General features: G+C 57.8%; 2 protein-coding genes and 4 long non-coding RNA genes across 15 annotated transcripts; 3 read left to right on the top strand and 3 right to left on the bottom strand.

The window, feature by feature from the left end:
• Nucleotides 1–180: 180 nt before the first annotated feature.
• Nucleotides 181–11,182, bottom strand: Crlf1 (cytokine receptor like factor 1). Of its 8 annotated transcripts, none has more exons than XM_040742068.1 (9): nucleotides 10,914–11,180; nucleotides 5,271–5,552; nucleotides 4,922–5,051; nucleotides 4,616–4,785; nucleotides 3,220–3,401; nucleotides 2,983–3,151; nucleotides 790–977; nucleotides 652–694; nucleotides 181–444 (listed from the first exon to the last, which is right to left on the bottom strand). In XM_040742068.1, exons 1-9 carry the CDS (start codon nucleotides 11,035–11,037, stop codon nucleotides 431–433), a joined length of 1,302 nt encoding a protein of 433 aa, XP_040598002.1. In that variant the 5' UTR covers nucleotides 11,038–11,180; the 3' UTR covers nucleotides 181–430. The 8 variants fall into 8 exon arrangements, with proteins under 8 accessions (XP_040598002.1, XP_040598001.1, XP_012980712.1 ...); XM_040742067.1 differs by having other exon boundaries at nucleotides 652–699; nucleotides 10,914–11,179; XM_013125258.3 differs by having other exon boundaries at nucleotides 3,220–3,377; nucleotides 10,914–11,177.
• Nucleotides 2,227–10,377, top strand: LOC121139121. Of its 2 annotated transcripts, none has more exons than XR_005875972.1 (3): nucleotides 2,227–2,847; nucleotides 6,870–7,527; nucleotides 8,952–10,377. It is a non-coding gene; the product is annotated as an uncharacterized LOC121139121 (long non-coding RNA). The 2 variants fall into 2 exon arrangements; XR_005875973.1 differs by lacking the exon at nucleotides 8,952–10,377 and having other exon boundaries at nucleotides 6,870–6,938; nucleotides 7,058–7,446.
• On the top strand, nucleotides 10,396–14,405 carry LOC121139122. The gene is made up of 3 exons (XR_005875974.1): nucleotides 10,396–10,697; nucleotides 11,645–12,446; nucleotides 13,068–14,405. It is a non-coding gene; the product is annotated as an uncharacterized LOC121139122 (long non-coding RNA).
• A 592-nt stretch (nucleotides 14,406–14,997) lies between these two features.
• LOC121139119 lies at nucleotides 14,998–15,434 on the bottom strand. Its single transcript, XR_005875971.1, has 2 exons — nucleotides 15,215–15,434; nucleotides 14,998–15,134 (listed from the first exon to the last, which is right to left on the bottom strand). It is a non-coding gene; the product is annotated as an uncharacterized LOC121139119 (long non-coding RNA).
• A 312-nt stretch (nucleotides 15,435–15,746) lies between these two features.
• Nucleotides 15,747–20,330, top strand: Tmem59l (transmembrane protein 59 like). Of its 2 annotated transcripts, XM_021223087.2 has the most exons (9): nucleotides 15,747–15,884; nucleotides 16,376–16,713; nucleotides 17,939–18,074; nucleotides 18,161–18,258; nucleotides 18,448–18,600; nucleotides 19,030–19,132; nucleotides 19,329–19,443; nucleotides 19,527–19,644; nucleotides 19,761–20,330. In XM_021223087.2, the coding sequence occupies exons 2-9, from the start codon at nucleotides 16,561–16,563 to the stop codon at nucleotides 19,887–19,889; spliced, it is 1,005 nt and encodes a 334-aa protein (XP_021078746.1). In that variant the 5' UTR covers nucleotides 15,747–15,884; nucleotides 16,376–16,560; the 3' UTR covers nucleotides 19,890–20,330. The 2 variants fall into 2 exon arrangements, with proteins under 2 accessions (XP_021078746.1, XP_005086188.1); XM_005086131.4 differs by lacking the exon at nucleotides 15,747–15,884 and having other exon boundaries at nucleotides 16,232–16,713.
• Nucleotides 20,331–25,237: 4,907 nt separating this feature from the next.
• Nucleotides 25,238–26,597, bottom strand: LOC121139167. The gene is made up of 3 exons (XR_005876009.1): nucleotides 26,467–26,597; nucleotides 25,398–25,529; nucleotides 25,238–25,293 (listed from the first exon to the last, which is right to left on the bottom strand). It is a non-coding gene; the product is annotated as an uncharacterized LOC121139167 (long non-coding RNA).
• Nucleotides 26,598–26,788: the final 191 nt, after the last annotated feature.

The following is a 26,788-nucleotide window of genomic DNA, read 5'->3' as shown; positions in this document are numbered from 1 at the left end:
GTATCTTGGGGATGGGCTCTGGCGATGGGGGGAGCGTTCCCCAGAGGAACAGGGAAAACAGGTAGACCCCCCCAAAGAGTTTAGGGCAGGTATTCTGGTGTCCTGGAGAACAGGACTGACCAGAGGTGGAGGATGTCCCAATCCCCCAGAATACATAGGCCTCAAACACAGACACCATCAGCAGGCCTGAACAGCTCATTTATTTAAAGAGACTCTTAGAGGGCCCTGGTAACCAAAGTCATCGCTCAAACCCTACCCACATTGGGAAACACCCAAGGTTGACCATCATGCTGACCATGTCTGTGGCTGTGGGAGCTCACTGCCCCAGCCCTTGTTTCTCTGGTTCCCCCGAAGTGACAGTCCACAGGGGCCCAGGTTGGGGAAAGCCTCCGGCTCTGCAAGCTGCAGGAGGATGGCTTGTCCTTATAGTTTATCCGGCAGGACCTGAGAGCAGAAAAGAGGGCACACTAAGCCCGGATCCCTCTCTGCACCTTGGTGGCCTGCACTGAAGCGCTTGCCTTGGGGCTGGTATGCAGTGGGTTCTCATACACGCTAAGTAAGCGATGAGAAGAGAGCTCCCGTTTGAGCAACCTGCAGGTGGGAAGGAGTCTACTAGACTGCTCCAGTGCCCACCCACCAGCTCCCCCTTACCTCTCGCCGTGCCCCGTCTGCCCGAGGGCAGGATCCCCTCGTCCTGTGCTTGGAAAGAAGAGTGTGATGTGTGGAGGATGCACACCTGGGTACTTCTCTCCAGATTCCGCACCCCCAGGCGAGCCTCCACTTTCCTACCTGGTTTCGAGTCTTGTGTGACTTCTGCATCCAAGCACGCCACTGGTCGTAGAGGCGGAAGCTGAGGTTCGAGCAGTATGCATGCTTCTTCAGCCAGCCGAGGAACTGCTTGAGCTCGCGCCGCACCGGGCCCGAGCTGGGCTCGCCGCCCCGCGGCTCGCACACCCCGCCGCCCGGGCCCGGGCGCTCTAAAGAGAGTGGAGCGGCAGTGTCAGAGCGCAGCCGGCAGGGGGCGCACGCGGGCGGAACCGCGGCCTCCCACACCAGACCTGCAGCAGCGAGCAAGTTGGGGAGGGTGTCAGGTGTGGGCCCCCGCGTCACCCAGTGGGATGGAGACGCCACAGCGACGGAGACGGGCAAGGAGGCTCAGGTCAGTGGGAGGCAAAACCGGGTATTCGGTCGGAAATAGAAAAAAGAGAGGGAAGGGAAACGATGGGAACCAGATCAAGAAAACAACAGGAAGGCAGAGGTCCTGGGCTGCACCCCAGTCACGGTCTTCATGCCAGCACTTGGTAGGCTGAGGCAGGATTGCTGCGAGATCAAAACCAGTTGGGGTTACCTGTAACTATCCAGAGGAGAGACAGAGACAGACACAGGGGGATGGCTCAGTTGATGAGTGCGGTCGCCACCAGCCCCGCCCTACGTGGTGGGAGGAGCCTGCTCACAAGAGTTATCCTCTGACCTTCGCGTGTCTGTGGCTCGCAGGCCCACGAAGGCACACACATAACACGAAAACAAGAAATTTTAAAAGTTGTTTAATTATACGAGAGTGTTAACAACGACAACAACAAAGGCCAGAAATTGAGTGAGACAGGCCCCAAGCACAGCCCAAGGGGGCGGATCCCCAAGATAAGCCTGAGAAAACGATCGGGTGTGACGTAGTGGGCTGGGAGGGCCAGGTGGGAGGCCAGCCCCTGGGCCCACCCCCCAGGCGCAGCCATCCTCCAGCAGGCCAGAGAATAAGGACATAGGCTTCACGTCATAAATAAAACTGGGGACTCGCTGACAGGCCCTGGCACGGCCTCGGCCCCCACAGCCCCTGCTTGCCTCCCCCCGCCTCCCGCACCCTACCCCCGGCCTCCCCAGTCTCCCGAGCGGACACAGCCGCCTCCTGGCTCCCGTGCAAGAATCGCAGGTGCTGGGCACGAGCGAGGGCCAAAGCTCCAAGGCTCTGGCCCCTCCCGACCGCGTTCACTCCCGCCCAGCCCAGAACCTGGAGGGGCCCCCGGATGGGGGCTGGAGAGCTTGCTGGGGCTGATTCTGACCCTCTCTTCCTCCAGCACTCTCCCGGGGACTCAGTTTCCCCGTTATCTCATCGTCACTAAACTGAGTGTATGTGTCTGTGTGAGTTCGGCGTTTCCGTGTCTTCATGGGAGAAAAAGCATCCTCTCCCTCTTGGGGGACCGATGAAAGGGGGTGGGGGATGGAATCCTTCTCCTCTACTACCTGAAAATACTAAGGTGGGCACTAGCCTTGGACAAACAGAGAAACCGAGGGCAGACATTTCAGACAAGGTTTCATAGAAGGGAACAGCACGCCCAGGGGTCAAAAAGTCGAAGCCAGCCTCGGGCCCTCATGAAAGAGACTCATGCCTGGCTTCCGGCCTCATGGGACTCATGCCTGGCTTCTGAGCACTCAGGAGGCTGAAGCAAGAAGATTCCAAATACTGAGGCAGTCAAGACTACCTTATGTCAAGGATGGGCGGGGTGGCTCAGTAGTGGAGACTCCCACGTGACAGGCACATGGCACCGAGTTCCATCAGCGTGGGACAAAAGGCGCTACCCTCTGCTGTAGGGCCACGCAGGGCCTGGCTGTAACGTTCTATAAAGGACTTCAGAGACTCCGGGGTGTTTGGGTGAAACAGCCTGTTTTCAGTTTTGCTACAGTAGATCACACTCTTGTTCATCCCTCACCAACTGACAGGCTAAACAGAATCCCGAGCCAGAAGTGTGACATGGTTTAGTCTCACCAATGTGGTGGTGGTGGTCATCATCCCAGTACTCTGTCTGGAAGCAGAGACAGGAGGACCAGGAGTTCGAGGTCCCCCTTGGCTACAAGGTGAGTTCAAGACCAGCCTGGGCTACCTGAGACCCTGTATCAAAAAAAGGAAGGAAAGAAGAAAGGAAGGAAGGAAGAGGAAAAAAGACATGCTGGATTGGGGTTCCTGCAGGGCAAGCCCTGGAGGGTGCTCACCACTTCGAGGGGTGGAGGCAGCTGTGGGGTGGCTCCACTCGCTCCAGATTCCCGCCTTTTTCGACCCGTAGATCCCGAATGGGTTACAACGCACTTGGACAAAGTATACAGTACCGGGCTTCAGGCCCGCAAGGCGGCAGGAGGTCTGGTTGCTGACATCATCCACCACCTGCACGGTGAGGGAGGAGTCAGATGCGGGGGGCGGGGTCAGGGGCGGGCCCGGGGCGGGACGGGCACCTTCCAGTCCACGCTGTCCTCCACGCGGTAGCGGATCTGGTACTTGGCTTGGAAGAGGAAGTCCTTGAGGGCAGGTGGTGAAACCCAGCGGACGCTCAGCTGGTCCTCTAGGCCCCCAACACGGCTCACATGCACATCGGGTGGGGGGTCCGTGGTCACTGGAGGTGGAGCAGGCCTGGTCACTGGAGATGTTTTTTGTTGTTTCTGAGAAAAGGCCTCACTATCCTGGCTGACCTGGAGCTCGCTATATGTATCAGGCTAGCCTCGAACTCAGAGATCCTTCTGCCTCTGCCTCCCCAAATGCTGGAATTAAAGGCATGCAACTGGTTCCAGCCCTGAGGACTATGCTTGGTGAGAGTGTCTAGAGACAGATCCTCCCAGTGCTGTGACCCAGGCTGCCGTGCTCCTGGATCACAGGTCTACCCGGCCTGAGAGGCCACTGTCATTTACTGTTCCAGAAACAGCCAGCAGCAGTTAATGTGACTGTCTCTGAAGGAAGACATACACAGTCCTGCCCTCGGGGCACAGGGCAGCAACCTGGCCAGCTGCGGCTGCGAGCACCTGTGAGCATCACCTGTAAGGACGTTAGTTCCATTGTGGGTACCACGTCAGTAGCTGACTGCTAGAGCTACTGTCTGTGTTTTGAGTTCGGGTCTTATGAAGCCCAGGCTGACCTTCCTCCTGGGCCTCCTGAACTCCCGGATGACAGGTGTTATCATATTTCTCCCCACCCTGGTGAGCTAGTTGACTCCATCCCTAGGTACCCCATGTCATGCCCACTTCTGCTGCCCTGCGAATTACCAAGAGCTTCAGTGGGGCAGCTCTGCCAGCCACAGGGCACAACCGAGGATTAGATGGCACTTCAGGATGCCAAGAGGAGACAAGCAGTGGGGGGGAGGGGAGGGATAAGCCAGGAGCACCCAGGAACCCTTCTGGGGGACCATGGAGAGAATATGAGCTGATCTCTCCTGGAGTCCTCAGCGAGGCCCTGAAAGGGTTAAACGGCCCAGGCTGCTCTGGGCTGGGAACACCCTAATTAGATTAGGCCCAGTTCTGCTCAGGGACCATTCACTTCCTGCCTCCCACCCTCACCCCCCAGCTCCCGGCCTCAGCTTCCTGGGGCGCCTCCGACCTGGGCGCCCTTTCCTGGATCCCCCAGGACTCCCTCCTGAACACCTGGGCTGCTGAGAGGGAGGGTAATCAGGCCAGGTGTTTTCTACAGAGTGGGGGGATCTTGCCTGTCTTGGGGGGAAGGTCTTTGCCTTGAGTTGTGGACACCCACAGCCCTGCGACTACCCTGGCTGCCGGTCAGACCCCTAGAAGACTCAGCAGTCTCAGGGGAACGCCCTTCTTGGGCCTGGGTCAGAAAACCAGGTGGACGACACCGGGGGCTCACCCACGTCCAGGACGTCCAGTGTGAGCACGTCAGATCGAGCTGAGCCCAGGCGATTGGTGGCTTCCACCCAGATCTCATAGGGAGTGAAGAGGGCCAGGTCTTTGGGGATGTGGCAGGAATGAGGACCCACAGTGTGGTATTCCTCACATGTGTTGTCCTGACCATACCACCTGTGGAGGCGGGAGAGTCCCTTTTTAGTCTTTAGTCCTGATTTCTTCAGCCTCGGGGGTTTAACAGGAGCATGTTTGATCAGAGAAGACAAGTATCTGCCTGAAGTCACACAGCAAGGCTGGGCTGGGCACTAACCTCAGCTTGTACTTGAGAGAATAGTTGGTGTGTAAGAATGTCTCCCCACGTGTGCCCGGTGTCCAGCGGCAGGTGAGATCCTTCATGTTCCGAGACCAGCAGCTGATGTTGAAGGGTTTCTCAGGGGGGACTGTGAGAAAGGGTGACAGAGCTTTTCAAAGCAGCTGGGTACACACTGAAGAGTGGAGTCCCGGCTGTCCCCAGAGCTGTCCTGGGTGTGACCAAGCCTACACGCAATCTCATTGCTAACCCAGTCTGCCTGTGGCTCCGCCCCACAAGAGAGGACCCATGCTCTACTCTCCAAAATTGTCATTGCTCCCCAAGACCTGTCCCTGGGTTTCCCACTTACGGCCAACATAGAGGCAGGAACCAGCCAGAATGCTGCCATCCTGGGCGTGACACACTAGGTTGTCCCCTGACTGCTGCCTGGACCCATTGAGGTTGGCCAGGGCCAGGGCCAGGGTAGAGGTGTTAAGTAGGTGGGACAGCTCGGAGGGCAGGCGGCGCCCATTGAGGGTCCAGTAGAGACCCTCAGCGGTGGCCCCAGGTGTGTCTCCGTGTATAGAGCAGGTAGCTTGCAGGGAAGAGCCGATGAGGAGAGTGGGGTCCTGGGGGCTGATCACAGCTGTGTCTAGTGTCAAAGAAAGACACCTGTCAGGCATGGGCTGCACCCACCTCAAGCCCCTCATCCTACAGAGCATCCCCGATCAGGAAGTCTCGAGGAGGTGCTAATAGTCACCCACTTTACAGATAAACAGAAGCAACGAGGCCTAAATGTCAACTCTGAGATGCCCTCCACAGCCCAGCACCTTGCCAGTCCCAGGCTGATTGCCCATCGCTGCAGCTCTTGGAGGTGGAGGCAGGGGAATCAGAAATGCAAGATAACTCTTGGGTGCCCACTAGAGCTACAGGAGACCCTATCCCAAAACTCAACCCATTAATCAATGAGGGGCCAGTGAAATAATTCAGCGGATAGAGGTGATTGCTGCTAAGCCTGAGGACCTGAGCTTGAACCTAGGACTTACGTTGTAGAGGGAAGAGAACCAACTCCTACAAGTTGTCCTCTGACTTTTACATGCTATGACATACATGTGTATACATAAGAACAAAATAATTTGGTTCTTTTGCTGAGAGGGTAAGGAGAGCAGGGTCTCACTGTGTATCCTTGGCTGGTCTGAACCTGGAACTCACTACATAGAGCAGGCTGGCCTCCAACTCACAAACATCTGTCTGCCTCTGCCTCCCAAGTGCTAAGATAAAAAGTGTGTAGTTCCACAGAGTGGTGGCAGTGCACACCTTTAATCCCAGCACTCAGGAGGCAGAGGCAGGCAGATCTCTGAGTTTGCTAGCCTGGTCTACAAGCAAGCTCCAGGACAGTCAAGGCTACACAGAGAAACCCTGTCTTGAAAAAACCCAAATTAAAAAAAAAAAGGAAAAGAAGTATACTTCCAGGACACCAAAACATCAAAAGATAATTTTTTGAAAAGTTAAGTCATAAATGCCTACCCAGATCTAAGTAAGTACTTTCTATTAATTTACTACAGCTCCCTGTGTGCTCCATAGAGCACTGTAGACGTTAGTGCTGGGGGGCTGTCCACTCCTTCCCCCTGGAGGTCCCAGGGGTGGAGCTCATGTCAGGAGGCAGATGCCTTTAACCTCTGCGCAATCTCACCAGCCCATAGGATTTTTTCCTCCTTTCTTCTGTCTTTGAGAGGCAGGGTCTCACTATGCACACTAGGCTGTTTTCAAACTTGCCATCCCCATCTTCCTCCTGCCTCAGCCTCCTGAGCTCTGGGGTCACACATGAACACTCCTGAGATCTGGGATCACACATGAACACTCCTGAGCTCTGGGGTCACACATGAACACTCCTGAGCTCTGGGATCACACATGAGCACCCAGGCTCTGCCTGGCTCACCAACTCCCTTCCTCCCCTCCTTTCTCCAAGCCCCTTCCCTCACATCTAGGCAGGAAAGCTCCAACCTGGCACGTCTGTCAACCTAGTTCACGAGACAAGGTATGGGATGACAGATTTAATGCTAGCCTGGGCTAGCTCCTGTCACGGGAGGGGGAGGTGAATCGTGCTGGATGAACCTTGAAGGGTAAGCCGAAGGGACTGAGCCTTTCTTTTCACAGCGTGCCTGCCTGAGGTCCCAGCACACACGCCGAGACTGCAAACCCAAGCCCCTGTGTTCTGGACCACGAGCGAAGGGACCACCACAGAGGCACACAGAGGCCTCCACAACTCTGCCCCTCGTCACCAGAGCCAGCCCACCCAATCCCAAGCACCCTCCTCACTTTCCTGTAGTCTTAATTCACAAGGCAGAAGGAAGACCCACGCCCCAGGGCCACTGTGATGCTACTTAGGAGGTGACCAACCCTGGAGCCTCCAGTCTCTCTGCCTGTCTGCCCTCCCTTAGGGCCACCCACAGCTGCTCTACTCATAGCTGGGACCTCAGTGGGAACAGCAAGGCCTTGGGAAGGACGGGGACATATTACAACCCCTCTGAGTCAGTTTCGTCACCTGGCCTGTGGCCATCCTGATAACAGCCATGCAGGATGCTGGGAGGTGTGTGTGGAGTTTCACAGGAGCCTTCCAGAGGCTGGTAAGTCAGGCTGTCCATGGGTTCAAGTGTTCCCAGCTTCTCAGGAAACCTAACTCAATTCACTTCTCTGAGACCTCTTCTTCACTCAGGATAGAAAGACTCAAGTTTCATTCATTCATTCAAAGTCTATAGTATGACAGAACTGAGGTCACCATGGGAATAAATGCACAATAAGGGCGGGGTGTTGGTGGGTCCCGCCTTTAATTCCAACACTCAGGAGGCAGAGACAGATGGATCTCTGTGAGTTCGAGGCCAGCCTGGTCTATAGAGTTAATTCCAGGACAGCCAGGGTGGTTATGCAGAGAAACCCTGTCTTGAAGGAAAAAAAAAAAAAAAAAAAGACAATCAAATGCTTGTCTTTGCTGGGTATGGTGGCTGCATCACACCAACACTGGAGGGGCAGAGGCAGGCAGATCTGAGTTTGAGGCCAGTCTGGTCTACAGAGCAAGTTCTGGGACAGCCAGGGCTGCACAGAGAAATCCTGTCTTGAACACCACCCCACGCAAAATAATAATGCCACAGAAACAAAAGAGATGAAGGAGGAAGAGAAAAACCGAGAGTGAGTTGGGGCTGTAGCCTTATGAGCAAGAGGCAGAGGCGGATGAGTCGGAGCCACAGTTGGCACGGAGGCTGCCTGTGCAAAGGCCCTGGGGCAGAAGCGAGGGGAAGGTTAGGAAAGGCTGCGGGGCTCTCAACGTTTAGGAAGGAAAACTGACTCCTGGTTTGGGCGGTGGCTGGGAGAACAGGGATTGCAGGAGCACCATCACTACGCCACCCTCAGGCTCCCAGTAAGCTAAACTGCAGCCCTGGACGGTCCCTCATGCCCCAGATGCGTGAGGTGGCACCGACATGCTTCTGGGCCCGGCTCTGCACGATTTCTCAAGGGCAAACTTGGTCTTGGGAGGAGGCGGTCTTGCTGGAGCCTGCAATCGCAGTTGCATTTGGGGCTTGGCCCAGGGCTCTGCGGAGGTCTAGGCATCCGTGCGAAGGAGCCGGTGGAGTAGGCCAGGGCGGAGGAGGCGGGGGCCAGGGGGCCCGCCCCGGAGGTCCCAGGCAGTCAGCCGCCCGCTAATTCAGAATTCCTTCGGCATGAACTGGGGCGTGCCAACGTCTCTACCCAGGCCCACCCACCGCTTCCTGCCTGGGCGCCCCCCTCAACAGGGTGGGAGGCACTGTCCGGCCCCGGTACCCCACTGTCTGCACTCCTGGGTGATGCTCACACCCCTCTATTCCTCCTAGGCCTTCGTCTGGCCAGGAAGGGGACTCTCTGGGGGGTCCTGGCGGGGTACTGCCCTTTTACCACACCCGCCTGGCCTGGATTCGCCGGCAGCTGCAGCTGCCCTTCGGGGCTCGCGGGGGGGGGGGCGCTAGGGTTGAGCAAGGCCAAGCCCGCCTGGACAGGACTGCCCAAGCTTTCTCCGCAGGGCAACAGGGTGCAGCCCCGCCTCAGCAGTACTCAGTACACCTGGCACCCTCTGCCGGATTCCAAGACGGTCTCCTGGGTGGGAACGGGCGAAGCCCAGGCCCGGCACCCTGGAGCACCAAGGCAAGAGGACTCCGGCCTCCTTCTCGGCTTCCGCGAACAATGGGCCAAGGACACTGGGGACTGGGGCGCACACATGTCAAACTTGGCAGGGAAGCAGCTGAGAGCAGCCCCTAACCCCGGAGAGGGAGACACCCTCCTCCTCCTCCCCTCCTCCTCACAGAGTGGGGCCTAAACAAGCCACTTTCCCCTTCCCCAATGCGGAGTTGCTGCCGTTATTAAAAAGAACACCATGTGTTTTAAAAGGAAAAAGTGTGAGCTTCCCTGAAAGGCCAGCGGGAAGGTGGCCTCCATCCCAGCCATCCCCCAGGGGTCGCCATCTCCTGTCCCGCTGGTACCTGCACACTTTTACGACCTGCGGCTGGCCGGTCAGGTGCTAAGGCACACCACACCGTAAGTACAAACAGATTGCAGAGGTGTGAGAACCTCATTTAATTTCTCTTCCCCTTAAAGGAAAAACACACCGCCACCCCCACCCTGCCACCCTTGCCGTTGCTCTGCAGCTCGCCCGGAAACCAAGCTTGGCGCTACTGGTGGCATTCAAAGACTACCTGCAGCCTGGCAGAGGGACCCTAGAAAGGCTCCAGGTTGTCACCCCATCACCTGCCCAGACGCCCTGGGCAAGCTGGAGTGTGGGTCCATTTCTGGAGAGGGGTGTCCACAGCCAAACAACACAGGCTACTAGCCCCAAAGCAGCAACGCAGCGTGGTGCCCCAGAGGTGTGGCCTGTGTCCTCAGATGGGGTACAGAGAGTAGAAAAGTCCTCCAGCGTACTCAGCCAAATGCGTGCCCCGGTGTTGCCTCCACTGTGGAATGAATGTGGGACCGTGCGTGCGTGCGTGCGTGCGTGTGTGTGTGTGTGTGTGTGTGTCGAGGTTGGAATGCAAGCGCCGCGATGGTGTGCGAATACGCATCTGGGCTGCAGCGCGCGTCGGAGGGCAGGGTGACGGGACACAAGCCAGCGGGGCTCTTTTGTGTGTCTCTGGGTGTGTCCCAGAGAGGGTCTGGATGTGGAGAACGTATCCTGGCGGAGTGTGTGCGTTGGGTGATGGGGCCCAAGGCCAGGAGTTCCTCCAGCGACAGTGGGGTTCTCTCGGCAGCTGATCCCCACTGGGTACCCCTTACACAATGAAGTCTGGGCCCGCGGTGCCCGGACACGCTGGCTCTCGCTCCTTTTCACTGAGATTTCGGTAGCTGCAGGCTTTCAACCCGGCGCAGCCTGAATGAGACTGGTTGTAAGCCCCATTGATGGAGGGGACTTCGAGGGTCCCAAAGCGTGGGGTTCGTTGCAGGGGGGAGGGGGCGGCGCCGGCCCCGCGGAGAGGCACGTCCCGGGGGACAACCCCCCCAGGCCGCACGCTAGGCGGTCAGAACAGGGGGGCCGATACCGCCCCACCCTCGCCGCGGGGCTCATCACTTCATGGGGGAGGGGACCCCACTCCGTGCCAGCACCCAACCCAATGCACCCAAGCGTGCGTCCCCGGCCCGGGAGGCGTCCCTTCCGCTCTGTGATCCAGGACGCAGACGTGTGCGCCCCGAGGCGTCCCAGCACCCTGAAGAGGATTCCCGGGCAATACGGTGTCCCTCAAAACCAGCTTGGCCGGACGGCCTCGCAAAGGCGACCCAGGTAAGAAGGCCTCGGGCACATAACCGGGTATCCCTAGGCCGCAGGGTAGTGGAACCGTGCGCCCCGCAGGTGAGGGCGCCCCGAGGGCTGCCTTCCTTTGTTCCGGGACGGTCCAGGTGGCGCTCGCGCCCCCTCTTCCCTCCCCCGCGGCTGCCCCCCGGGGCGCCCGATCCTGGTCTCCCTGGGGAGGTGGGTAGCAAAGCGCACGGTACTCACGGGCTCCCGATCCTCCCCGAGGCACCCCGAGAACACAGAGCAACAGAGGCGACCACAGCGAGGACAGCGGCCTCGGCGGCCGCCGCGCGGATTGGGCGGCGGGGCCCGGGCGACCGGCGGGCATGGGGGTGGCGCGCAGCGAGCGGTGACTGCAACGCAGGGATGGGGCCGGGGCGACTCTGCGGGGTGCAGATTGAGGTTTGGGGCTGCCCGCACGTCGCTGGGCGCGGACTGCGAAGGCCAGAGCAAGTCTGAGCAGCCGAAATTGACAAGGCGCTAATGCGCCGCTCGCCCCGCCCGGCCCCGCCCCCGGCCCGGCCCCTGGGGGGGGAATCGCGGGCCCCGCACTGGCCTTCCCACCCCCCGCGGGCACCGCGCGCCCCACCCGGCCGGCCTCCGCCCCAACACCACCTCGGAGCACCCCATCTTCCGTCGCGAAGCCCCCACTCCTTCTCCACCCGCCCATGGGACCTCCCTCTCCGGCCCCGCCCGTTCCAGGCTTCCCACCGCGTCATCTGGGACCCTGTGCCCCTAACTCCGCATCGGTCCCTGACTCGCAGCCCTGGTGCCTTTGCATGTCTCCCAATCTACCAAAATTCTTCCTCCCCGACTTCCCCGCCCCATCCCTCTTACGGGGCCCCCATACCCTCTAGGGCTCGTGCCCCCCTCACACACCGAGCAGTCCCTGAACCCGTCCATCCTCCCCTTCAGTTCCTCTTCCTTCCACACAGGCTTTGCAAGTTGCCTCCGAGTCCCACGCCCTGGGCGCACGGGTCCCACCGGTCCCCACCCGAAGTCTTCATTCCGTCTCCCATCCTCCGTGCGCAGCCTCGGAACGTACAGGAAAAAAAATAAAGGAAGGCAACAAGTCCCCAGCTTCCCGTCCCACTTCGCCCGTCCTCTGCGCCTGCTGGGTTTGGGGATGTCCGGTAGCATGCATAGGGAATCCCTATGCGTGGGCACAAGGGAGAGGTGTTCCCTTGGGGAATGGGGACCGAACCCCGCATTCCTAGTTCCAGAAGGACATCGGTGCTAAGGAGTTCTTCCTAGCCTTCTTCACATCCCCCCACGGAAAAATCCTCTCAGCGGCCCGCGGGTGGGGTGCGCCACGCGGTGAGTAATCGCTACAACGGCCGCCGCCCGCCAACTTCAGGTAACGCGGGCAGCCCCGAGCAACGCATAGTTACCTCCGACTGAGCGCCGAGTTCTCTCTCTGGGTTATTTTTGTTGGCCACTCTTTGGGGTTTAGGGACCCCTCCCGGGCCAGCCCAACCCTGGCGTCTCATCTCCTTCATTCATCTCGTCTCCACCCTATCCGGATGCCCACGAAGAGAAGGGTGTGCCTGCAAGGTCTCTGTGGGAAGGTGGCGCTTGAAATCGAGTTCCCGGGTGGTCTCACTCCACAGGCTTGGTGACAGCCCCCAGCCACAGCTCCCCGAAAGTAAAGGGCTCAACTCTGCCCATCCAGCGATTTCCTTGGAGGCACAGCTCCTTCCTTAAAGGTGCCCCATACAGCCTCAGATGACAAAGGAGGTACATAAGTCACTGTCATTTTTCTGGGGGCAAACCAGGCCTCGTGTATCTCAGTTCTTTTGCACAGTGGATAATTTGGGGACAGCTATGAGTTTTACATTGGAAGAATCAAACACGGACAGGAGAAATGTCCAAAACAAACAAACAAACCTTAACTCTGATGAGCATAGTGGGGTGCAGAAGTGGCCCACTGGCCTGCTGGTCCTCTCTGAGAAATGTGGCCAGGTGGCCTACAGGGTTATGTGGAGGTAGTGGGTCTTGGCCACATTTCCAGGATCATCGCCATGGCTCCCCCCAACCCCCTCCCCAACCTCGGCTTCAGGGAGGCTTTGGGAGCAAAGAACTTTTATTTTTTCCTGAATACTCCTCCTCCCTCGTCCCGGATGAAAAGTCCTAGCTTCCCCCATGTGCCCAGGTGCTGCAGCCAGCGACCTGGGACTTGCGTGACTGAGCGCTTTTCCCTCTTCCCACGCGGACAATCCATCAGCAATCCGGTTGGCCCCGGTTCCAAAACACACCTCCATTCTGAGATTCTGAGCCCCCTCCCCAATCCTGGTCCAGGCCTTTCCTCCTCCCTGGGATGCTGGGAGGACCTCCCTCCTGTCTTTGTTTTAACCACAGGCAGAGGGAACCCTGAGAGGAGGAGACCCAGCTCGACCCTGACACCGATCCAGCACCAGCTGCCCCTCTCCAGCCCGCTGGCTGTTTGGGCAAATGTCTGGCGCGTTGGGTGTGACTTCGGCAAGACCTCTGTAAGCCTTCCATCATGGGTGACTATTTTGAGTCCCCACTTACTGTCTTTGTAACATAGGCCACCATCTGCTTTAGGGTCACTTAGCTTTTTGAGTCTTGAATACCTGAAGGCCCCAGACCCCATGCTGGGCCCAGTGAGGTCCAGGAAAGTTCAATAAAATACAATTTAAAAAAATCATAAAAGAACCCTGTCCCTCCAAGTAGCCAGAAAAGAGCCCCAGCAAGTGAGGTGACACAGTTTCAGAGTAGGCCAAACATTCCACTTTGCTGTGTGACCCAAACTGGCACACATCCCTCTCTGGTCTTTGACCTCTGCCCTCTGGATGACCTTTACCCTTTGGGCCAAGGCAGTATGAGACCTCATGCTCCCACGGAATTAACTGTTTCCTCCCCAGCACAGCTCTCTGCTCAGGAAAGGAAGGCAGACTGGTGAACCTCCTGACAAATATTGACCCAGTCATTGAAGGCGACTAGGAATGTAAGAGGGGGCGGCTGGAAGGGCTCTTCACCCAGGGTCTCCTGTGGAGGAGCAAGGCAGGTGTAAATCAGGGTGACTCCTCCAGCCTTGGGTTCCCAGATGAAAACCACTCAACGATTTGGGGGACTCTGAGTAACAGAACCTGCCTGAGGGGGGCAGGGCTGCGACCCATGCCCTGTGACCCGACCATCCCTCCAGGGTCACCGCCCCTCCAGCCTGTACCTGGGGTGCGCTGGGTAATGGGGTACTGAAGGTCTGATTGTCTGGTTTGGGGCCTGTGGATACCCCAGGCTTCCTCTCCACCCCGGTGCCTCAGTGTAAACACTGGGGATGCTACACCTCAATTTTATTGTGTGTGCTGCAACTTACGTCCTAGAGATGGATGTGAGGAGGTCCCAGCCCGGGAGCTCTGGGCCACCACGCCTGGGGTCCTTGTCCTCTACACCCAGGACGGTCAGCTGTTTGGGGGCGCATCGCACCCCCTCCTTCCGTAGCTTCCCCAAGTCAGCAAGCCGCGGCGCCACCCAGCCTCGTCGGGCTTGACTCGGCCTGGGGGTGGGGGTCAGTAGTGTCGTGCAGAGGGCGGCCAGGGACAAAGGGCGCTTGTCTGCGGCACGCCCTGACCCGGGTAGCTGCTTCCCGGACGCCGGAGTACGCTGATTCACGCGGACAGCGCCCCCCGCCCCCGGCCTCGCCGCCCCGGGGGGTAGGAAGTAGGGGGGGTGCGGGGCGGCGGCGAGTTAACTTTCCCTCTTAAGCCCCGAAGGAATGTCGGCGGATTTCCTGAAATCCGACCCCGGCCGCCCGCCGGCCGCCCGCCCCTCACCTGGACCAGCTCCCCCGGGAACGCCAGGAGGGGCGGCCGGGCTCACCTGGGGGGCCGGGGTCAAGTCCTCTTCCGCTTCCCCCCAGCGGCCTCGAGGAGCCGAAAGGGGGGGCTGGAACCAACAAATACTACTTTCAGCCCAGGGGCGCTCCGAACTGCGACCTAACCCTTCGTGCCTCAGTTTCTCCATTTACAAAAAGTACGGGATGTTCTTTTGCACGATTACCGACGCCCCCTCCCCACACACAAGGTCTCATGTAGCCCAAGTTGGCCTCAGATTTTTGGTCATCCTCCTGCCTCAGCCTTCCGCTTTGAGACTGCCAGGCCCGGCTCTTAAGCCCCCTTCTCTCCACATTGGCAGCCTCTCCCCTGTATCCTGTCACCGAGGCCCATCCCTTGTGCCTTTCCAAGTCCCGATGACCTAATTTGGAAGGGGGCAGCCCTACCCTATAGGGTGTTTGCAAGGAAAAGAAAAGAGTCGTGGCAAGAAGATCTTTGTTGAAAGCAGTGTTTGTTTGAAATGAATGAAGGACCGTAATTGCGGAAGGGTTAAGTGCCCGGGACTCTGCAAATGACAAGTGTGAACTTGAATTCCGGCTCTGCCCAGGCGTCCGGATGCCAGCTTTCCCACCTGTAAATGGGGAAACACACTTTGTGTTTTGTTTATTGAGCTAGGGTCTCACTCTGTGGCCAGGCCGACTTAGAACTCACTTTGGTGCGACCTCGCAGCGATCCTCCTGCCTCAGCCTTTCCGCGTGCCAGGCGTACAGCTTGGGGGGCTAGCTGGGGTCCCCGCGCGCAGGACTGCCCGGGGTGCGGTGCTGGGAGGGAGGCCCAGCCCGGGAGGGGCGGGGGAGAGGCCGCGCCGGGATCCAGATGTTCAGGTCCTCCAGGCACAGCCGCGCCTGATTAAGCCACGTGGGGGCCGGCCGGGGCTGCCGAGATGAAAGCGAGCGGCCGGCGGGGACCCGGGCGCGCCAGCCCCTCCTCCCGGCCGGAACCTGCGGCTCCGTGTGACCCGACGACCCTACAAGCGGCCTCCTCGTCTGCTGGGGCGCAGCGACGGGGCTCGCGGGCCGACGGCACCTGTGCCAGCGAGGCCAGTGGGGCTTATAGCCCCCGCCTCGGCTCCTGGAGAGGGAGAGCTGGGGAGACCTCCCAATCCAAGACGGAGGCCTCAGTGTCCCTGTTTGCCTCGATTCCCATCAGACTGGAAGAGTGAGTGACCCAGAGGCCTTGCTCACTGGGGTGGGGGTCTCCGAGTCGCAGGGAGACGCTAGTTTCTCTCAAGTCGGCACAGCGCTGGAATGGAGGGAGGCCACCCTAGTGTTGAGCCCTGAAGGTCACCGAGGACTTCCTGGAGGAGGCAGCTGCCCAGAAGGTATCTCCCTACGAGTGTCCCCGAAGCAGGCCGACTGTGGCTCGTGGTCCGCTGGGTTCCGCGCCTCCTGGGCTTAAATCCACTCTGGCTCCGGCCCTATGGTGGTCCTGTGTCCCCCCTCGCGCCCCCTGCTCACTTCCTTCCCTCCATTCGAAGTCTTTGCCTCACCCCTCCTCCTCCTGGTCCTCAACCACCTCATGGTCCCCTCCTCCCCCACTGTCTTCCTTCGCTCCTTCCATCTCCCCCTCTCCCCTCCCCCATCTTCCAGTCCCGTCTCCTTATCCCACCCCATCTTCCCAGGCCGAAGCCTTCATCCTTCTGGTCCCCTCTCTCCTCCCTTCACCTCCTCCATCCATCTGCTCCCCCCTTATTTAATTCCGTGATTAAGGATCCTGTCTGTTCCCTGGCCTGGTCGTTCTTGGCCTCCATCCCTGGGTTGCCCGAGTGTCACCCTGTCTGGCCAGGCCCTCCTTAAAGTCCCTGCCCGACAGGTCCAAGTCCAGGCAGAGACGCCCGGTCAGGAGCATCAAGGTGGCCCAGACCAGGGTGGGGATTCACCTGCCCGCCCCGCTCGCCGCAGCCCCCCCGCTTCCCAGGCTGCCTCGCTCAGTGACGTCAACGCCGAGTCCCGCATCCCGTCACCCGCACTCGGGGCCCGCGCTGCGCACGCTCGGCCATGGCTGCGGTAGCGTTGCCGCTCCTGTTGCTGCTGTTGGCCTCGCCGGCTGCCCCCGCGCCAGCGCGCGACCCCTTCGCCCCGCAGCTCGGGGACACGCAGAGATGCCAGCAGCGGTGTCGCCAGCGCCACCCTGGCCCGCCACCGGTTCAGGTAAGAGACGTGTGCCCGGGAATTCGGCCCCTGGAGACGGGGAGTGGCGTGAGTGGCGGACCCTCGCGAGGGGGAGGGGATGCGAGTCCTTGGTATGCTGGAGGCTGGGGTCCCTGGGAGGGGGAGGGGTCTGGATGGGGAAACCTCCGGTGTGGGAGAGGTCCTTGCAAGGAGGAGAGACCTGAGATGGGGGCTCCTTAAGTAGGGGAGGGATGCGAGAACCTTGGATAGGAGCCAGATAGTCCCTAGAAGTGGTAAGCAGTGTAGATGCAGGCTCTTCAGGAGGGGGAGGAGGTGGGGGTGCCTGCAATGAGGGTGGCTTGAAGGGGGAGGGGTGTCTCAGAACTGTCCTTCCGGGGAGAGCTCAATTGACACCTAGTGTGTTTGTGTAGGGGTGATATGCCAAAGGGAGGCTGAGATCTCCTCCTAGGAAGCACCCCTCCCGCGGTGTGCAAGGATTAGTGGGTGTCCCATCCTCTGTCACCCCTTCTCTCCTTTCTGCCCCAATCTGTCCCCAAAACTACAATTCTTGGTATCTGAGAAGCCCTCCCTGTCAGCCTCCACTCTGGGGGCTTCTGGGGTCCTCTCCTCCCTCCAGCCTCCACCCTGGGGCTTCTGGGGTCCTCTCCTTCCTTTCAGCCTCCACCCTGGCGGCTTCTGGGGTCCTCTCCTTCCTTTCAGCCTCCACCCTGGCGGCTTCTGGGGTCCTCTCCTTCCTTTCAGCCTCCACCCTGGGGGCTTCTGGGGTCCTCTCCTTCCTTTCAGCCTCCACCCTGGGGGCTTCTGGGGTCCTCTCCTTCCTTTCAGCCTCCACCCTGGCGGCTTCTGGGGTCCTCTCCTTCCTTTCAGCCTCCACCCTGGCGGCTTCTGGGGTCCTCTCCTTCCTTTCAGCCTCCACCCTGGCGGCTTCTGGGGTCCTCTCCTTCCTTTCAGCCTCCACCCTGGCGGCTTCTGGGGTCCTCTCCTTCCTTTCAGCCTCCACCCTGGCGGCTTCTGGGGTCCTCTCCTTCCTTTCAGCCTCCACCCTGGGGGCTTCTGGGGTCCTCTCCTACCAGGACCTTCACTATCCAGTCTGCTTAGAAAGCCGATTTCTGTTTCTCAGAGACCTCCTCCTCCGCATGACAACCCTACCTCCCCACAACCTCTCTTCAGTCTCTTGGACTATTAGGAGACCCCAGCCTTCTTCCCTAAGGCCCTTTGCTTGAGTCCCTGTCTCCCTTCCCAGCCTGAGGCAGAGGGCCCCTCTAATAACAAGGCAGTCCTCATCAGTGCTTGTGAGCGCGGCTGTCGGCTGTTCTCCATCTGCCGATTCGTGGCCAGGAGCTCTAGGACCAATGCCACAGAGACGGAATGCGAAGCAGGTGAGTCCTCCCGGGCTGGGTGCTCCTGGACTGTGGCAGAGGTACCCTGGGAAGTGGCCCCAGTGACGCCATCTTTTGGCCCACAGCCTGCACTGAGGCTTATGTGAAGGCAGCAGAGCAACGGGCCTGCAGTGAGGGATGCTGGGGCCACACCCCTGAACCTAAGACCCAGCTGGGACAGCAGGTGAGCCCCGACATCAGATAGGATGGTGCGGCTCCTTCCCTTGAGGGCCTCAGAACGCCCAGCTAACCCACTGGAAGGCAGGGGTCTCTGCTGGACGTTGAACTTTTACTCCCAAACAATTAGTGTAATTGCGCTTGGTCCAGAGGCATGGGTCTGTTGACATTTCTGCCTTGGGTCTCCCTTTTCCAGAAAATGGCTTTGGAACCACCCAGCGGGTCTCTGTCCCTGCTGGAATTATTTTCCACACTCTGCAGCGACCTCATGAGTTCTGCCCAGGGCTTCGTGTCCTCCACGTGGACATACTCCCTTCAAACAGACAACCGGAAGGTGGTGGTGTTCCAGGTGAGACCGTTGTGACAGGGCGAACCGTCCAGTAGTCACCTCCTGGTGACACCTAGGAAATCTGTTCTCACCATCGTGTTCATGTAGGTTCCATCGACAGAACCCTGCTGTCAGGGTTGGCGGCAGCACCTGTATTCATTGGGCATCTTACCTGCCCTGCTTTTGGGTTTTACCTGAGTTTACTGTGGTTCCCGCTGGTTGGGTCACATGACCGTCTTAGCTAGTCAACAATTCTGTGTCCTTGGCCTGGGCATCTTTATATCCCTGGAGGTTATCAGAGAGCTTAAGGCCCATGGGACTGTGTTCTCCTACCTGACCCCAAGCAAGTATAGGGCCACCTGGACAGGGAACTCCAGCCCAGTTGGGTCTGAGATGCACCTGCTGGGACTCAAATGCGTGTCTCTCTGTGACATCTCATTCCCTGCTCAGACCCAGCCTGTGGTAGAGAGCTTTGCAGTCCAAGGGAGCCGACTGCAGCGAGTGGAGGTGACCTGGAGGGGGTCCCGCCCGGAGGCCCTGGAGGTGCACATGGGTAAGACTGCGGCAGCTCCGTGACTAGTCCCTTGGGCTCCACAGTGTCCCAGGGTTCCTAGTCAATCTCCAGGCTCTGTAGTTCGTCTCCCAGGGTCCCTCACAACTCCTCTCCAGCCCTGTACATCCTCTTGCCCAAGTCCTGGCCTCCCTTCCCACTCCTTACCAGGTGAGCTGAGTGGCCCCTCCCTTTCTAGACCCCCTAGGCCCTTTGGACACCATGAGGGGAGCTAAGACCCGAGTGAAGACCAGCAAGGCCAGGGTGGAGCCTGAGGACCAGCAGGAGAATGACTTCTTCAGCTGCATGGCCCGGTGGGTGCCTGTGGATGGGGCAGGGCTGGGCTGGGTGTGACCACACGAGGTGTCACAGCTGAGCAATGCCTGCCCTTGGACAGGCGCTCGGGTCTGCCTCGGTGGGTCTTGTTCTGCTGTCTCTTCCTGTCCATCCTGGTCATGCTGTGGCTGAGTTGCTGTACCCTGGTCACCACACCTGGCCAGCACCTCAAGTTCCAGGTGAGCAGCGGCTGGGGGTGGGGGCTGGGAACAGGGCCGGAAGCCTAGGGCTGCCTGCTGGGGAACCCTGCTCGCCCTAGTAAGCCAGAGGAGGGTGTTTTGCCCCATCCCTACAGCCTCTGACTTCAGAGCAACACAGGGGTCTCCTGGTGGAGTCAGAGTGGCCTTTGTACCCTCCCCCATCGCCTGCCTGTGAGGACAGCCCCCCGCCCTACAAGTTGAAGCTAGATTTGACAACGCTGTAGTCTTCGGACTGTTGCCAAGTGCGGGGGTCCCTTTGTTCGCTCTGCAGCCTGAAGCCCAAGGTCAGGGTGAGGACCAGCCTTGGCCTCACGTACCACCCCCCAATCCTCCCCTCTCTTGCCAGCACACCCTTCAGTCCCCTTGAGACAGGGGACCCTGACTAGGTGGGGAGGGTGGGATCTGGCCTCTCCACCCACACTGCCTGGCTTTCTCTGGAGCTGCCTTTTGCTTTTCTCACAAGCTCTTGCTGTGAACTCTGTCTGTGTTGCCTTTCTTATCCTTCCTCTGTGTCCTCACTTGGGGGCTGAGGTCTCAGGGGTTCCCCTCTGCTAAAGCTCTTTCCATTTCTCTCTGGAGACCCAGCCCCACAAAAGGGAGTGGTGGGAACTCCCTTCTGGGAGGAGATGAGGAGTAAACCTTTAAATAAAGTGAATAAAAGAGGATGGTTGAGCCTGCTGTATTATATTGCTTTTGTATGTTTGCTTTTTAGTTATGCAGTTCAAGCTGGTTTAGACCTGTCAATGTTCCGTCCTCAGTCTGAGTGCTGAGGTGACTGGGCTGTGCCATGTGACATTGAGTGTACCCTCAGGAGCAGGCACTATGTGCACAGCTGGAGGGGCCTCGTTGGAGTAGTGCTCTACTCACAATCGAAACACCCACTCTCTCCCTAGCGCTGGGAACCATGGTTTTCCTGTCTTCCAAAGCGGCTCCTCTAACCAGTTAGCCCAGTTCTAGTCCTCCAGCTTCTCTCACCAAAGGGACCTCTAGGCTCCCTCTCCATTCTCCCATCCCCATGCTTGACCCTTCGCCTCTGGAGCTTGCCTGGTTTCCATGGCAACCCCAGAGCCCCTCCAGTCTCTCTCCAGTCCTACCTGGAAAAGAAAAGGCTTGATTAGACAAAAAAAAAAAAAAAAAAGCTTGATTAGACACGACTGTCCCCTGTATTCTACTGTCACAGGGGGTGCTGTGTGACAGTACAGCTGTGTCCGCAAGGTTCCCATGATGTAATCTGGGAATCTCCAGTCAACCCTAGCTCCCTGTCATCTGTGGCCCAGGCCGACCTGGAACTCCTGATCCTCCCGCCTCTACCTCCCAAGTACCGGGATGACAGGTGTGTTTGTGAAGCGCTGGGGACAGAACCCTGGGCTGCACATGAGTGCAGGGCAGGCGCTCTACCGACGGTGCAGGCCCCAGCCCTTTGGTCCAGTTTGAATCCTGTGTTACTCTGAGTCTCTCTTCAGTGCTCCCAGTGCTCTGACTGCTGCCGCCCTGTCCTCAGCATGGTAACTCAGGTTAGGGGATTTGCCACTCCTCAGGAGCAGCTGGGACATCTTGGGGCTGCGGGCTGGTTACTAGCCACCGGTTTCTACCAGGAGAGGAGGCTGTGAGGCCACACGGCTGACGTCCAGACTTGATGCAGCCCCTGAAGCCTGTTTCCTCAGTGGTCCCCACGGTTCTGTTCTGCCAGCTGGTGTGGCATGCAGATCAGGTGGTGTCTGGCTGGCTCAGGGCAAGCTGCAGAGCACCCATGTGTCCAGGTAGCAGGGGGTTGCCATGGGAACCAGCATCCCACTTCTCTGGCGACCGAGCAGCATGGGGTAGCTCTGTTGTCAGGGCTAGGTAGGAAGGGAACCAGGTTTTGCTGTTTTGCTGGCACAACAAGGACACCCTGCACACTGAGAGAAAGATGGGACTCATGGCCCCTGGAGGGAACAGAGGGCAAAGGTCAGATTCCCACACTAAAGCTGCCTTTTGGCCCCACAAGGGCTGTTCCTTGTGCCTTGAAGGCTGTTCCCTGTGCACTCCTGATGAGTTCTTTGGCCTAAAAGAATCTCCCAAGCCTTCCAGCTCTGGCCTGAAACCTGTGTTAAAATGTCTCAACTACAGTTGTTATCATGTTGACAATTAAGCCGCCGCTTCCTCACTTCTGTGATGATTGGTTTAATGAATGGTCCCTCTGCCAGATGTGACATGCTGGGTGTCTCGGTCACAGCTGTGTCCCACACACTGAGGAATCCGTTCTCAATACATCTTTGTCGACACTCTCTTTGCCCCGCCCCACTCCCCATGGAGCCTCTGTGGCTCCTTCGCTTTCCCATGGGCTCCTTCTGGCACTTCTTAGGGCTGTCTACATCACATCCACCTGGAATGTATTGGAACATTCTGGACTTTTCTTTCTTTTTTTTTTTGGTTTTTCGAGACAGGGTTTCTCTGTAGCTTTGGAGGCTGTCCTGGAACTCACTTTGTAGACCAGGCTGGCCTCGAACTCACAGAGATCCGCCTGCCTCTGCCTCCCTAGTGCTGGGATTAAAGGCGTGCACCACCAACGCCTGGCTCATTCTGGACTTTTCTACAGTGTTCTCAAAATAGTGCCATGTTCTGGAAAACATTCTAGAATATCTTCTACTCTTATTAGCAGAGATGGCATCGTGTCTTTAGGCATCCTTGACCCCGCTAAGGGACTTGCTGCCTTGGTGCAGCTGTCACCATCCAGAGTGGCCTTTGTCATTGACCACTATGCATGCTATGGGTTTACATTTTGCATTAGAATATATTTCACAAATATTCTGGAATTCAGGGGCAAGGTTTTGTGAGTGTATTAAGATCTCAATAGTCGCTGTAGCCCTCCCATCTTAAAAACAAACAAGTGGACATCTCCTGAGGAATGACACTCAAGGCTGACCCCTGTCAACCAAACAGTGCACAGGCATGAACCTTTCTGGTGAACACACACAATAAATGAAGAAGTAAGATGAGCTTTCTTCCCCCTTCCTTGCAGTGTTGAGGAAATGGCTTTGGGCACGTCAGGTCAGAGCCTGTGACAGGACTCCTCTGTAGTCAGCACCCAGCAAAGGGGTCTTTGTAAATAGTTTTCCCGTGTTACCCAGAACATCCCTACAGATCTTTGTGGTTCAATTCTTACCAACTCACCCAGGCAGCCCCTACCCTGGCCTGTCTTCATGGCTCTGCAAGGTCTATTTCTCACTGTTACAGGAACAGACACACAGCCTGTCCTCAAATTCCATGGCATCTGGCTGCTTCGCTCTGTGGAGGCCCCAATGGACGAACAGGGGCTGGGGTCCCTTCCTTTTCCTTGTTGCACTGCTGTCCCTTGTGCACTCCTGACACCAAGCTGTGGCCTTCCACCTTGCGTCCCCCTGGACATTCTGGCCCCTCCCACAAGGCTCTAGAATGTCATGTCTACTGCTGTGTGACCACATGCTAACCGGTCCACCTGCTGATGGCCTTGAGAGGGTTTAGTCTGTGGCAGTTCATTTGCATTTGCATCTCTGGGTAACAAAGAGAAAACCCCTAAGGGCCTGGGAAGATTTCTCGGTGGACAAAGGCTCCTGCCACCACGCTGGAATCCGACTGATGCCTGGAGCCTACAAGACAGACAAGGAGAGCTGATTCCCACAGTTGTTTGCTGACCTCCATACGTTCATGTGACAGACATCCACACGTGTGTGGACACACACAGATTAACTAAGATTGTAACCACCAGCAACAAAACCCTTTAATGAGTAGTGTCCTTGTCCCAATGTCCTTCCCATTGGTAGTTCAGAGTGGGGGTTCACTTGGAAGTGTTTTGTTTTTTGTTTTGTTCTTTGGTCAGTGTGATTATGATCAGATTCGGGTAATGTCAAAGTGGACCAGGGTGGGCCTTACACTCCAAAATGGACTTTTTAGTATCCTCCTCCTCCTCCGTCTTTTTGATTTTTCAAGACAGGGTTTCTCCGTGTAGCTTTGTTGACCAGGCTGGCCTTGAACTCACAGAGATCCACCTGCCTTTGCCTCGTGAGTGTGCGCCACCACCCAGCTTGTGTCTACCTTCTGTCTGTCTCTATGTTGAATGACGAGTGAGGGCACATGCCACAGTGTGTGTGTGTGTGTGTGTGTGTGTATGTGTGTGTGTGTGTGTGTGTGTAGGACTGAGGGACAATTTGCAAGAGTCCCCTCCTGTCGCCTGTGTTGCAAAGATCACACTCGGTTGCTGGGCAACAGGCACCTGTACCTGCCGAGCCCCCGCCTGCTCCTTGCTCTCTTTTCATCTTTCTTGGAAGGATGCTGCATGAACCAGGCTGGCCTTGAATGAAGTAGCTCTTTTCCTACCTAGCCTCCAGAGCTCTGGGATGGTAGGTGTGTGCCATCACAAGTGGCCTAAAACATCTTGTAAAACAGACAAAAAAATGAGGGGGTAGAGATCTCGGTGGCTCAGGGTTAAGAGCCCAGCCGTTCTCGCAGAGGATCCAGTTAGGTTCCCAGTGCCCACAGGGTGGCTCACACCCATCTGTGACCTTCGAACCGGCTGGCCCTCTGCCACGTGGTCCTGACCACTGAGGCATCGTGAGCCTACTGACCTGAGTGGGCGTCCCCAGGCATGCTTTCTTGCTTGCCTCCAGGCGAGCTCTGTATCCAACATGTGGGTTGAATCTGGATGAGTGTGAATTGTGCACACATATGGACACCATTGACTGGGCGGCACGTGTGGAGGGTGTGCAAGCTATGGGCCTTTCTACCAGTGTGGTTGAGCTGCTTACGGCGCAGCTGGGGCCAGAGTTCTCAAAACGGACCTTAGGTGGGCAAGAGTTCATCCCCAGAGCATGGGATTGCAGAGATTGGCACACGGATAATTAATTCACTGTTCACAATAGGTAGTGTCTGTCAGTTTGCACAGTATTGTCTCCTGGGTATTTTACAAAATGTCTGAGCACCTACTGTGTTCCATTGCACTTGACCATACTTTGTTTTGTTAGTTTGAACCACAGTTAGCCCAGGGTGGCCTTTTTTGCTGTATAGGTAAATTGACCCTGAACTCCTAATCCTACTTCCTCAGCCTCTGAGTGCTGGGGTGGGAGGAGCGAGCCCCACATTTGCTAGTGTTTACTTTTACCTGAAGGAGTTGCTCTTCCAAGCTGACTTTCTGGAACTTGCTGTGTTGATAAGGCTGCCTCTACCTACTTGGGGTTTCACAATGGGTCACCAGCTCAGAAGCCTAAATGGGTGAAAGGCTCAAGGGTTCTGGTAGTTACCCCCTTTCAGGGCAGAGTCTGGGCTTGTGGTGGTTGCAGTGTCTTAAAATCTCTCTTTCAGGTGGTCTGTGCTCCATGGAATCCTAAACAGGAAGGGAAGGGAGAGAAGAAAGGAAGACAGCCGGGTGTGACACATGCCTGTCAGGCCAGCACTCAGCAGGATGAGACAGGAGGGTTCTTTGTAGCCCAGCATGGGAGACACAGTTTTTTTTTTTAATCTTTATTTTATGTGCATTGGTGTTTTGCCATAGGTGTCAAGTCCCCTGGAACTGGAATTATAGACAGTGTGAGCTGCCATGTGGATGCTGGGAATTGAACCTGGGTCCTCAGAGCCATCCACTGAGCTCTCTCTCCAGCCCCTGGGAGACACAGTCTTAACAAAAGAAAAAAAATTGCTGAGGCATGGGAGTGCAGAATTCTTTTTTTTGTTGTTTGTTTTTCGAGACAGGGTTTTTTTGTATTGTTTTGGAGCCTTACCTGGAACTCGCTCTGTAGACCAGGCTGACCTTGAACTCACAGAGATCCACTTGCCTCTGCCTCCCGAGTGCTGAGTGCATCCCTGGGGTACGAGCAGGAGATACAGGAGGAGAGGTGATTTGAGCGTTGGGCCTGAGGGCAGAGCGGGAGCATACGATGGGAAGGCAGAGAGATAGGTTCAGGCTGGGAAAGGGATGCTGTAGGGACGGGTTCTGTAAACTTAGAGACTTTGTACCCTCTCTCACCAGGGTGTGCAACCCTCAACCACGCCCACACGCGTGTACTGCCACGCCCACACGCTACTCGCCCCGCCCTCCATGACTGGACACACACCTTAGGCCAGGGTCCGCCCCTCCCAAGTCCCGCCCCTCCTTGCAATCGCCTCATGATTACCCAGGCACCCTGCAACCCGGCCAGGTCGGGATCCCTCTTATCCTTGGCCATGGCCAGGCCCAGCGTCTCCATCGACCCCGCCTTTCTCCCGTGCCAGACACACCCCTTCCTTCCGCAGCGTCAGCCTTGCTCTAATTACAAGACCCCCCCATCTTCTCTTTCGCCCTAGCACGACCTAAGCCCCATCTTCCGATGACCACGCCCTTCTCAGACCAGTCACTACCCTTCATCATCTTGGGCTACTTCTCTCCTCCAGGGGCGGCTGCAATCCTCCACGCTCCCGGTGAGCATAGATCTACCTCCCCAGATACGCCCCTCAGACCGCCCTCATCTTCCTGATGATGTAGGGAAGCAACAAGGCTCCATTTCCTGCACAGGGCATCCCTCCTGTCCTTCCCCAGACCAAGCCCCGCCCCATCCCAACTCAGGCCCCGCCCCAGGCCCTGCCCCCTCGCCCCCCCCCCCACTCAGGTCCTGTTTTCTGAGAGCTTCCACAGGCCCCGCCTCTCTCCAGGTCGGACCTCAGAGACCTTCGGACCCTCAGCCCCTCAGACCCCTCACCCACTCACACCCTTCCCTCCTCAGGGCCAGCCTTAGGCCCTGCCCATGGCTCTTACTGTACGGCTCCCAGTTCTTTTTCTGTAATTTATTTTATTTATGTGGCTTGGTGTTTTACCTGCATGCAGATCTGTGTGAGGGTGCAGACAGCTGTGAACTGCCATGTGGGCGCTGGGAATTGAATCCGGGTCTTTTGGAAAAGCAGAGTGCTCTTACCCAGTGAGCCCTCTGCAGCCCTTACTCCCAGTTCTTAAGCTCCGCCTCTCTCAAGGCTCCGCCCCTAGCCCCTCCTACCGCCCCAGGTCCCGCCCTCGCTCTCTTCAAGCCTCGTCCCCTCGTGCCCGCCCTTAGACTTCCTTAGGCCTTGCCCATTGCTCTCCTCTGACTCCTCCCCTACTCTCATTAGGCCCCGCCCTGCGCCCCAAGCTCCGCCCCGAGAC

This window comes from Mesocricetus auratus, unplaced genomic scaffold, assembly GCF_017639785.1.
Source record: "Mesocricetus auratus isolate SY011 unplaced genomic scaffold, BCM_Maur_2.0 Super-Scaffold_6731, whole genome shotgun sequence".
NCBI classification, from domain to species: Eukaryota; Metazoa; Chordata; class Mammalia; order Rodentia; family Cricetidae; genus Mesocricetus; species Mesocricetus auratus.
This window is presented reverse-complemented; position numbering and strand designations above follow the sequence as displayed.